The 13,277-nt window shown below is 36.9% G+C and overlaps 1 protein-coding gene across 1 annotated transcript in view; it reads left to right on the top strand.

The window, feature by feature from the left end:
* Positions 1-13,277, top strand: part of loxhd1b (lipoxygenase homology PLAT domains 1b) — a 77,470-nt gene that overhangs the window by 55,279 nt on the left and 8,914 nt on the right. The window contains exons 33-36 of the mRNA XM_041270469.1: positions 4,121-4,306; positions 4,584-4,711; positions 6,084-6,201; positions 10,146-10,323. Coding sequence (XP_041126403.1) covers positions 4,121-4,306; positions 4,584-4,711; positions 6,084-6,201; positions 10,146-10,323 — 610 coding nt within the window. The remainder of the gene's footprint in view (positions 1-4,120; positions 4,307-4,583; positions 4,712-6,083; positions 6,202-10,145; positions 10,324-13,277) is intronic.

The raw sequence follows: 13,277 nt of genomic DNA, 5'->3' as shown, positions 1-13,277 counted from the left end.
GTTTCATCTCAAACGCATGTAATTTTTTTGTAGTAGTGAACAGTTTTAATGTCAATTCGGAGGAACACCAAAAACTAACAAAATATTACTTATTTTGGCAGTAGCCAACTAATTGTTTTATAAGTGTCTCCGTGCAGCTAACTTTAAATTAGTACATTTTATATTGTAGTCTTGTTTTCTACATTCAGTCCAAGTATGTTTTACAGTGGAAGTGGCATTTATTGTTTATTATTTTATTATTTTGGCAACCTCTTGCCAAGCTTTTTTTTGCTTTTTATAATTATCTTTAGGGCACAATATTTCTCTTTCTGAATATCTTTGCTTTCTCATTCTTGACGGGTCGCTCATTGCTATCTTTCCATTTATACAGTTACAGCATTGACATTGGCATTTTTGTAAATTACAACCCCCACACACACATTTGATTGGAGCGCTCCCGAATGGGCAAGTATTGATTGCCCTGATGAGAAAACATCAGGAGCTCACAGAGTCACATACCACGGGCAGTATGCACATGCCTTTGCCCATGCATGGGGAAACTTGGGTACAGGGTTACCATAATAACTGTAGCTTGAACTGATCCAAGGATAGAGTCTTCATATACCATTAATTCATATATAGCCTTCATATATCATTCAGATGACTTTTTAATAATCAAGAAAATCACACAGACTCGTTTAATTTGAAGTTTTACAAATCAGAGCAGTGTTAGTACTTTTTCGGTTTATTAAATGTTTTAAAAATTGGATTGGTTGGTTGCGCAGACCACCATAAATCGCAAGTACAAATCAGCCTGGGCGATCATTCTCTTAAGACTAAGAAGTTGAGAGATACTTGACCGGGGGTTTACCTTGGTTTTATAGGATTGAATACATCAGGAGTCCCAATTAAATCTGATCATCAATCTGCCCTGACAGTTCCTATCTTTGAGTTAATGATATTTCCTAGAAGGATCCGATCAACTTTGATTTCAAAATTAACTGAATGTGAGCTCATGGTTCACTATCTTCCACCCCTCCTTTCCCTACATTTTTTTTATTATGTAACACCAGATCTATTTTATTCCATTAACCTCTTAGCCTCATATTATGTTACCCTTTCAGTGTGTTGTCAATGGGCCAGTTTAACTTCATATACAAATGTGTGTTAACAAAGTGTAGAACAAAAAGACTGTAGGGGTTTATCACAAGCCTTTGAATAAACATACAGTGGTCCGTTCAGTTATTTCCATTTAAATTTATTGAAATATGTTAAATATAATAGCCTTATATTAACTTATACCATGCTTGGACTAAGCTTGACCTCTCTCTTGGTTTCTAAAAATCCGCCCGCACCAGCAGGTTTTCAGACACCCTGTTAACTCTCCAAGCCTAGTGTTTTAATTAATATAAAACTCCACTGTAAGCACTTTTCCAAATTCACAGCATGAAGTCATTTTTTGACCGATTCAAGAGACGCCTGGAAGGGTATCTTTTCAGATAATACAAAAAAGCGTACATCCTAATTTTTATAACTAAGCTCTCCTGTCTTTCTTAAAGCACCTTCTATTGGTTATCATTCAAGGTCGGCAAATCCCGCTTTTAAGAGCCAACACCAAATCCTGCTTTGAGGTGCCAAAGACCAAGCCTTATCTTTTGAAGGTCTAATGCCCTTAAAGTATTATACTGTGTGTCTGAGACAAACATCTGCAGAAAAACCGCAGACCCCAAAATTATTTATTTCACTTTCAAACTCTACACTTTTTTCCTGCAAATAAGTACCTCTGTTTATTACTGCAGTAAAATCTTTATATAAAGTAAACATGTATATTCTTTGGTTGAATTCATATTGTAATGTCTAAAAGACACTTTTTGTTTAGCTGGAGAAATTGAACTAATTCTTAAATTGATTCAATTAAGTGAACATTGTTTCAAATGTGTCTTAACAATATATGTACAATATTGTCAATGCCATGCTTCTGTTATAATACCTTTTACTATGTTCTTTCAACAGTTTAATTTTAAATGGCATTATAAGATGTATTTCTCATTCAGTTACTTCCGTATCCTAGAAATGGTAATATTATTTTACTCCATTGATAAATCTTTTAAGTTTTGAATGGAAATTCCAGTTATTTATATCTAAATACATTAATACACCAGAATGCTATAGTGCTACAATGATCAACTAAGTCTGACCTTCTTCGCTGTTCATACAAAATCCAGTCAAAGCAGGTTTTAAGACAACCTTTGCTTTTTGCCAATTTTAGGGTTGATTAGTATGAAACACTATCGTAAGCATTTTCCAATACTCATTATTTCAAACCAATATCCAACTTAACATATTAACATTTCCTTTCCATTCCCTTCTCTTCCTGCCAGGTTCTAATTAATTCCTGTTTTATACAGAAAATGATTATTTTAAGATAAACTTATCTTCTGTTATCTGAAAGGTATTTCCGTTCGTTAATAGTAACGAGATCGCTCATTATAGAGAGGATCTTCGCTTTTAAATCACTGACAATCAAAAATCCTAGCTTCATCAGCCAAAAATGAGTCATTTTCATCGCTGCATGTACTACAAGCAGGTGAGAAAGAGGTTACAACATTAGTTCTATTCCTTTAGTAAGTTTGCTGTTAGAGTTACAGTTTATACTTTAAATGATTTTATAACATATACTTCTAATTCAGCTATGTCAATATAGCAATATCTTATAAACTGCAATTATATTTTACTTCACTGATATACACAGAAGGCAAGATGCTAATTTTTTAATTACTAATATTAATAATAATTGAATATTTAAACTTAGGACTGCTCATACATTTACTGAATGTTATTATATTAGGTTTCTTATTTATTTAAATACTTTTTGTTTTTTCTTATTACAATCAAACCTAGTTCGATTGCTTCTGGCATATTAACTGTGCTCCAGAGATTCTGACATTCTGCTTTCGCTGGATCAGAATGTTTTGAGACTCTGAGTTCAATTAAAAAAGATGCTTTTGCCTGATAAGGGAGGCTTGGAACTTTCAGCAGGCCAGTGTGACCTTCAATGCAATGAACTTCTCCATACAGGCCTGTCACAAAGACGGCCGGAGTGGGGGACATCAGACCAGAAACAGGAACCAGGACATAAACAGAGAGAGAGAGGTGGAGTTTGGTGGAGCTGAGCGAATAGTTTCGCTCAGCGTTTAATGAGTGAACAGAACAGTAAATAAAAAGGTTGTAACAAACAAAAACACAAGACACAGCACATTCACCAAAACAAAAAGACAAACAAAATGGACTTTACAGACAAACACGGTGAGCAGATATTTACCTACTATTATTATTATTATTATTATTATTATTATTATTATTATTATTATTATTATTAGCATCACAATTATTACCTCTGTCTCCTATTCCGTTTTCCACTCACGGAACACACAACGAGTGGGTGAAAACATGCTGCATTTATGCAGCTGTACCGAGACTCGATTAATAATCAATCATTTTATTGGAGTCGTTTATAACCATGTACCAATGACTATACACCAACATTAACACACAACATACAACACAAAATACACACAGGGGCGGTCACTTTGCCACAATGCCTTACACATTACACAATAATATTTTCTACTGGTTGTGTATTCTTTAAAACACATTACAGTCATTACAATATTTGTTGCAGTTACACAAATGTTCAATTTGTATCCCAAAGCTCAGTCTACATCCAGTAGTTGTGACAGTCTTGGGTCAGTTTCTGCTCAGAGTGAGTCAGTTTCTTCTCACAGGTGTGGGTGGCAGTCTTTAAAAGCTTGATACCTGCAAAAACTTAAATCTTGTTAGCTGGGCTCTCTGCATTCTCAACCCCATCGTCAGTAGGTGAACACATTTTAACTGAATCTGGTCCATCAAAGAACAGCACACCATTGCAACAAACGCCTTCCATGCAAAAGGATCCAATGACTTATAGCACAAAAGGGACATGCCAGAACCATCTTTGACAAACCCTATAATAATTTGGTACATCCAATTATGCATCATTTATCATGTGGGTATGTTTTTTTTTTTTTTTTTTTTTTGTTTTGTTTTTTTCCACATTTTGCCATTACCAAACCATTTGGTTGTATTTAATCCCCAATAACAGCTAGGTCATGATGGGGCCACTCCAGAGAGCTGCTGGCTAGTGGAAGAGCTAGCCGTTGCCGTGCCAACCAAAGGGGTCATGTACATTTTCCAATGCAAATGCTGGCTTGCCAAAGACAGAGGGGATGGTCTCACAGCTCGCATTTTCAGTATACTTGATGCTGACAGCATCAACATTGGACAAAAGGTTAGGCTTTTACATGTAGCATAAAAAATGAGCCTACTTTCATTTTATCCAATTGAACAAGGCCTTTCATTTGAATTTAAATATATACAGAATCATTTTAACGTACATGCATGCTACATATATTGGTCTGAAAAACAGAAGTGGTTGCAAGTTTAGAGGATTGTCACTGCAAACCAAATACTTCATAGTGCAGCTGTTTTTTCACTTGAGTGATTATGATATTTATTTATGTAGCTTTAAGCATGTTCTCTTCCTCCTTTCCCCCCTGCTTCTCCAGATCCTTTATGAGGTAATTGTTGTCACTGGAGACACTCAGAATGCTGGGACTGATGCCAACATTTACATGTCAGTATTTGGAGCCAATGGGACTACAGAGGAGATCTTGCTCTGCAAAAATGGAAACAGGTGCAGCACACAGCCTTCTTTGTGATAGATCTCTCCAAGCAAGCTGATAAGCTAATGAAAGACACAAAACAGGCAAACTGAATGTGGTCTCAAAAAATATATGAAGCATGCATTTATACTTAACCACTTCAACACCATGACAAATGAAAACCCACTTACAGTACCATGCCATACGTGCATATGTCAAGTTTCCCATTCTATTCTATGAGTGGTTTCTCAGTCTAGCATTTCAGGTTTCATTCTCTAATGCAGTGCTATTACTGTGGAATGTGCCATGAAAGTCGGGGGGGGAGGGTCAGGTGACATTTGTATCCAGTTGTATGTCATGTAGCAATTCCAATCTACCAGTGGGTGTTTAGAAGACTGAGATATATTGTGGGAAGCCTTTCAACTTTTACAAGTGTGTATATATATATATATATATATATATATATATATATATATATATATATATATATATATATATATATATATATATAATGTTTTAAATTATTATTTTTTTTGTTTTATTATTAGTTTTACTTGTTTAGTTGTAGTTTATATAGTTTTTATTGAAAGTTAAACATGGCAACGTACATGGAGTGCGACAAGGGAAGTGATGAAGATTTCGAAGTTGGTTTGGAGTATTTCGATTACATTTCAATCAATGGCACAAATCAAGTCAACACTGGCACATGTTTTGATGCATGTTTGATTTTAATTTGACAATTACTGTTTACTGGTTATTATTGTTATCAGCAGCTTTTTTGTTTTCATTGTTAAAAAAACAAACAAAAAAACTCTATATTGAATACTCTATTTTTATCTCTATATTGAACATGGGTATATAGTACATAGGAGCATAAAGGGTTAATGAAAAACACAGTTTAGGTCATTTATTTGTGTTTTATTCATCATATGTTAACATTTTATAGCAATTACAGGTTAGAAAACATTATTATTATTATTATTATTATTATTATTATTATTATTATTATTATTATTATTATTATTATTATTTTCAAAATCTGGTACCTGGGAAGGGGTTTCATTTTTACATCTGGAGTTGAAGTGGTTAAATGCATAATTGATGTGAAATAGTGCTTTGTTTTGTCATACTATACACCCCAAGGATAGAAATCACTGTTTACAACTGCAGCTTGACTTCCATGATTAGAGGCCTTTACACAGTTGTGGACATTCATTGTACAACACAACGTAGGAAACGCTTTAGTTACTTGAACATTATATAGTAATATATATATATATATATATATATATATATATATATATATATATATATATATATATATATATATATATATATTTTTTTAATTGAAACTCATTAAAAATATCTATTTTGGATTAAAATTATCACCTTGACGCTTTCTAGGTTTGAAAGAGGTCAAGAAGACACCTTTGCTATGGAGATTGATGACATTGCTCCTCTGAGGAAGATACGAGTACGCACAGATGGAAAAGGAAGCCGCCCTGACTGGTTCTTGAATAAGGTACAAGTGTAGCTAGTATAAGCAATGCATACAGCACTTTAGGAATTAGTGCTGAATCCAGGTACACATGTAGATGACTTGTTTGCAAGCAACACTCATGAGTTGTTATATAGCAAGGGGAATATGTATGCCATTCATTTTCATAAGGATCCAAAAGCTGATCAGTGTGACGTTTCCATGTTACTATAGCTCCCACATCCACTGAATATGAGACAGGACCAGTCTTAGCTGTCACAGCTCCAGGGATCCACTTCATCCCCCTCTGATATTCTTAAGCAAGTTCATCTTGTCCAATTGTAAACTGTTGGCCCTTCGCTTGTCCTTGTCTGCATTGTACCTGTGACTCGTGATTCTTTATGACCTCGGACATCACATCTGGTTTCAGCAAGTCAAGGCATGAGCGGAGCTTGCATTTTGAAAAACAACATTGCTAGGGGCTCATTAGTTGTTGAATGGGGAGTGTTTCTGTATGCAAATAGAAAGTTGTGTAACTTCTGGTGTGCGGTGGCCTTCCCTTTAGAAGATTTCAGAGCTTGTTTCATGGTTTGGACAAAACGCTCAGCCAGTCTATTTGTTGCGGGGTGATATGGAGCAGATCAAATATGCTTCACACCATTTGATTTCAGAAATGTTTCAAATTTGCTGGAAATTAATTGAGGCCCATTGTCACTGATGAGCTATTCAGGTATTCCATAACAGCTTAATAGTCCGCCCAACACCTAAATGGTCTTGCTGGCACTGGTTGTGTCCATAACTTTAATTTCTGGCCACTTCGAGTGGGCATCAACCAGAATTATATACACGTGTCCTTCAAAAGGCCCTGCAAAATCCACATGAATGCGTTGCTACGGGCCACTAGGCCACATCAAAGATTGGAAAGGTGAAGGACAATCTGCAGAACAATTCTTGACCCCATATGTAGCTTTTAGCCAAATTCTTTATTCTCACTGCACCTGGATGGCCCTCATGTAGTTCTTCTAAAACACGACTGCATAGTCTAGTGGAGATTATTACTTGAATGCCCCACATTAAACATCCCTGTTGTACAGAGAGTTCATGTCTTTGAGCACAGAATGGTGACAACTCACTCTAGATGTCTCCCTTAATGTCAAAATGTCCCACTGAAACCATCTCTAAGACTTGAGATAGTATAGGATCAGATCTGGTGCCCTTCCTGATTTCAGAACTATTCATAGGTAATTTCTCAATTTGACTGACAAAAAAAAAAAGATCAACAGTGTCCACCTTGTCAATGCATGTTACCTGTAATGGCAATCTGGAGAGCCCATCAGCATTCCCGTGAAGCGCAGCCTTCTTATATTCGATATTGTACATGTGGGATGACAGCAAAAGAGCCCAGCGTTGCATTCTGGCTGCTGCTAGTGATGCCCTTTTTAGGACCCAGAATTGAAGTGAGAGGGCAGTGGTCAGTGATGAGGGAAAATTCATGCCCATATAGGTACTGGTGGAACTTGCGGACCCTAAACACTTCTCGGGGACGCCTTCTTAATTTGGGCATAGTTTTGTTCAGCCTTGCTGAGAGTAATGGATACAAAAGCAACCATTAAAAGGTGTTACAGAAACCAAGTGTTACAATATCATGTGATCAGGGGTTTTGTAGGCTCAGTAATTCAAGTTTAAAGTTGCAGAACGTACTGGTACGTTCGTACTCCCTGGGGACCAGAGAGCAGCGAACGTACCGGTACATTCATACTACTCAAAGGGTTAAATTCTTCCTCACAGTCCTTAGACCAATACCATGCCTTGCCCTTGCCCCACAATGCATTTAGGTGGATTCAGGATAGTAGCAGGCCCATGAATGAAAACAAGTGACTTGCATTGCCTGGTGCTGGGGCATCCATAATCACTGCTACTTTCTTAGGTGACTTGTGCAGGCCTGTTGCATTAAATGTGTTGCCTAAATACTCCAAAATTTCTTATTTCTCCTTGACTCACAGACTGAAGTCCTCCAGATGCTGTAAAACCATGTAAATGTTCTTGAGATGTTCAGTGTCATCCAGATAAGTGTACATTGGGCATTCCCTGTAACACCTGATCCATAGCCTTCTGGAACAAAGCTGGAGCTGAGGCAATAACAAAGCCAAACGATTGTAGCAAAACAGGCCCTTTTGTGCGGCGATAGTCAGATATTTCCTTGAGTTTTCTTCCATCTTCATTTGTAGGTAAGCGTGGGACAAAACGAGTTTGCTAAAGCACTGATCTCCAGTAGAGAAACAAATAGATCCTCAATGTGTAGAATCAAATATTGTTTTACACACAGGAGAGGGTTTATCGTGACTTTAAAATCCCCACACATCCCTACAGAGCCATCACAATCGGTGTGGCCCAATCGCTAAAATCCATAGGTGACAAAACCCTAGCTTCCATTAAATGAGTCAATTCTGCTTTTGGTCTGATTGCATATGGTACTGGCCATGGATGACAAAACTTTGGTCTATGTTCTGGCTTCAGGGACATATTTGCATTAATGCCCCTCAAAGTGCCTCCCCTCTGACTATAGCAGCATTCCTTTGTAGCACTTCTTCTAGGCTGTAATTGCTACACCGACTAACAGTTCTTATTTCCCTTGTGTCCAATTCCATTTTCAATGGTTTTCCTTCTATTACTGCTGTCACACAAATAGTGGCTGTTTCCCCTTTAAGAGTCAGCACATGTAATGCTAATTCATGATCAGTATCATTACTAGACACTGCATCCGTTTCCATATGATGCACCCCTCTCTTTCTAAAATGACTGTGCTTTTTTTTCCTTATGTGCCCTCTGCTTAGCAGCGTTTTTTGACCTGCACACATGTCGTATATGGCCTTTCATGCCGCAATTACAACACATCTGATCTTTAAACCAGCAATCATTATCATTGTGATAGTCTGTCTTTTCCACAATGTCCACATTTATTAGCCTTTCTAGTATAATAAATGGATAATGTGTACCTTCAGGGAAGCACTGTGTCTCCCATGCAACTGTTTCCATGGACACAGCTATCTCCACTGCTTTCTTGAATGTTAATACTGGCTCCAATAAAATACACTTTTGTATGGCTTCACTTTTTAAACCGCATACATATCTGTCGCACAGTGTGCCAGTTAGACTGTCGAGCTCACAGCATTCAGCTAACTTCTTTAAAACAGCCACGTACTTCATCGTGGACGCGCCTTTATTAAAACGAAACCTTTATGCGATCACGAGAGGCTTGGGGGAAAAAGTGCTTCCAGTATACTTTTGTTATCCAGCTTCTCCGGCGCCATGAGACAAAAGACTGTGTTTTGCTCCCCCCCTTTTTTTTTTAAACTCGGTATGTGACGTTTTTAAGGTTGGTATAAAAGTCCTCGTCGTGAGTTTATGTTATGTAGCCCTGGACTTGTCAATATCATAAACTAGACACACGGATTGGGCTGTTTAACAGAATATATTTTATTTCACTCTTAACCAGATCTCCCGTAAACATCTGTGCAGTTACACATAACATTGTACCACCCCCCTGTGGTAGTAAACAGCAACTGCAACACTGCAAATACATAATAATATGTTTATGGATTATTTATTTAATCCTGTCCCTGAGAGAACAAACACACACACCCTTTTTTGCCTTTTGGGTGGATGGTTAAGGCTGTGCACAGTAAGGACTATTATTTTTGCTGTAAGACATTATGGATAACTGAAGCTTTGTGGAAGGTAGCACACACCCATTTTACTAAACCAAAGTAGCCATCATGTACACAGTACAATGGTGAAGTAGTAGACAATGTTTGCGATAATGTACTAGCAAAAGCAGTTTAATTAGAAACCAAAAATGGTAAATTCATGTATACACCACAAGAACATTAGTATTAGTCATTCAGCAGATAAAATGCTTGCACTTTTTGATAATCTCTTTTGACAGCAACATATTCAAACCCCAATTTTCCTTTCTTACTGTTGTGCAGATCATTATGCAGAATATGAGCAGCAAGGAGGTTTCTGTTTTCACCTACAATGAGTGGCTCTCAAAGACACGAGGACCCAAGAGAACCACGGTGTGCGAGTTGGCAGCAGTGATTGATGATGAGGAAATGGTGGAGAAAACCACCTACACTATCATGGTGAAAACCAGCGACATATCAGGTAGGGCACTGGGCTGGTCATTATTCAAAGTAGAGAGATATTGCAAATAACATGCAGGCCTAGCCAGCTGAACTGAGATGATCACAGTGCCAGAAAGCTTTAAATTGGCTGTTTTCATCCTGGGTTACATTTGATAGAAACCCTTACACAATCAATAAAACCATGACAACAGCTGTGCTTACAACAACTTTTGGCACCCAGAATGGAACATTCTTTTTCTCGAATTTGGATGTCATCATACCGTCACTATACTATACCTTTCCAGATTTTGGAAGTGCACGTTTCAAGCGTGGAATGCCAAGAGGGGATGGGCCAGTGCCAGTTTGGCAAGATTGGCCTTGATCAATCAATTAATATGTCAAGTTCAATGGAGAAATTGAAGAATCATCATCCTACTGAGGCAGTACCTTCCATATCACCTGTAATCCAGTTGCAAGTCTCGTATTAGATAATGTTTGTCACACATCTTCAGAACAAATAACACAGAGCCAATGAAACTCGGTACCTCAGTGCTTCTCCACGACAGTCAAATGTACATTATTAGGAATTTCACAACACACTTCTCTAATCTCAAAGCAGCTTAATCTGTTTTTATTGTACATTCTTTGGAAATATAAATTACAAACAATATATAGTTGAGACACAGACACCTTCAGACTGTCACTGTTAAAACCACTGAAATGTCAACAAAGTAGCTTAGTCTGTAAAACCTTAGCTCACAGTAGCTTAAGATCATAGCATGGTATTCTGTTGTTGGAAAGTATTTTAATACAAAGTTACTTCTCTTGCTATAGTTATAACCTGTTTTTTTAAAATTGATTTGGAGTTAAGAATCATATATTTTATATTTTGAGTAGAAGGGACACGTATTTAGGGTCTGCACTTTAGCCGTTTTTGATCTCCCTGAGGATGAAGTTATAGCTTGATACCGACTATTTCATTATGTACAATTGTTTGTATTGGTTGTGTATTTAACTCGGTTCATTATGTCCTTTTCATTATGGGTATTTGGTTTTAACCATTGTATAATAATAATATAATATAAAGTCAAGGTACTTTCAGCAGAATGGGGTCACATTTGTGCCACAGCAGAGGGCTACTTCACTCTCAATTTAGTGCTGTGTCGGACGTATTTGTTTGACCCGGTTGCCGTAGTAGCCAAATTAGACGGCATTGAAAACAGACCGTGTACAGCTGCTGTAGCACTGCTTCTACAATAATACAACAACAGTAGTGTAAAATACTGTACGTTCTCGACTTATACTACTTTAACCCTGTAGTACACAAAGAATATGTGGAGTTTGCGTTCATACCCGCGGCTTACGGAGGAGATGCAAAAATTCCTTCAGTGGTTAGTACAAGGCAATACACTCTTCAGGCTTAGTCCTAAGCTTCCTGAACAACCCCGGAACAGAGGGAGGGTACTGAAAAGGGAATATTTAGGGTCTGCTTTAGCATTTTATGATCTCCCTGAGGATGAATACATGCCCCCCATTTTGTTTTAACTTAAAGCAGTAGAAATTTGACTAAGGTTTTATTCATATTACAGTGAAGCTATTGATGCTGATGATTGCATTGTGGACAAGGGATAACCAAACAAAACACATAATCACATACATAGTTACAAAAATAAACTTCAATGCCATTAGTCGTAGTGGAAACATTTAACAAAGAATTACATTTAACCATCCTCGAAGACAAACAGAATGATCCAGTTACAACTGTTGTTGACCCGGATGGCCACGATTAGGTAAGCAACATTTCTGTAAGATCATTCTAACATCTTACAACGTTGTTGTAAACACCCTTTATAATGCAATGTATGCTTAATTTATAACACAGTTCTTTTTATGATTGACACCCGAAATATTAGCAGAGGCTCTTAATTACTGTAAAATGACACCCACTGGTGCGGTACTTAGAAGTTTGTTGTAACCCATGCCATAATAAAAGAGACAGGGTCATATAGATTGTTTTCAGGAATAATAGCGCTACAATCATAGTGTGCTATCTCTATTTTTGTTATAAATGTAGCCAATGAAACCTTGACATGATCGCATTACATATATTTTTACACCAATGAAGCTATTACAGTAGGGGGATCAGACACAATCTTTCCTGTTGTATTTCTTACTGTCCTTCTGTGCATCACCTTCATTGTATTGGTTGTATTTTATTAGCTATTTGTAGTACCATCCAGCAAGTAATGGGAATAATGAATAAATACAGTATCAACAAAAAAAGTAAAAAAATGTCATGCACTCACCAAACACCAAGCAACCATGCTTTCATATTAATTCATTCATTAGAAAGTTCAAAACAAGAGGTGAATGCAAAAAAAAGAGACAATTCCTGGTCAAAGCAGAGGGATCAAAGAAACGATAACTGATTTAATGAGGCATTTGTAGTTTCACTGTACTGGCCATGTGTACTTAGACATACATGCATTAATTTTTGAGACTGGTAGGATCAACCAGGTAGTGTTTTCTTGTGATTGGTGAGTGCTTGGAATTTTTCAACTTTTTTTGGTGGATACTTGTGAGTTTCGCACCCCAAAAAAACTTTACGTACAATAGTGCTCTGTCTTTTGACTAACAATGACTGCATATACAATCTTTTGCTTCTTGCCTGTTTTACCCTACTCAAACCCATCTAATGAAATATTTAATCAATAAAGGGTAATCATCTCATCTTCAAATGCCTGCATGATATTTATTGTGCAATCCCATTTTATTATATTCACACTGAATGAATCTACATGATTCAGAGCATCCTAGATAGTCATATAAAATGCATTTTGTGTGTTCATGTTATCCAACAGTGGTGCTATTAGGTTCTTAACCTGTAACCTTCATATTTTCAGTAGACTGATCTTCTGCAGACACATTCTGCCATTAATAAATAATGCAGACATGCTATAAATACATCTCTCTTCAATGTGCCCTGAAAGCAAG

Source organism: Polyodon spathula, chromosome 2, assembly GCF_017654505.1.
Source record: "Polyodon spathula isolate WHYD16114869_AA chromosome 2, ASM1765450v1, whole genome shotgun sequence".
In the NCBI taxonomy this organism is placed as follows: Eukaryota; Metazoa; Chordata; class Actinopteri; order Acipenseriformes; family Polyodontidae; genus Polyodon; species Polyodon spathula.
This window is presented reverse-complemented; position numbering and strand designations above follow the sequence as displayed.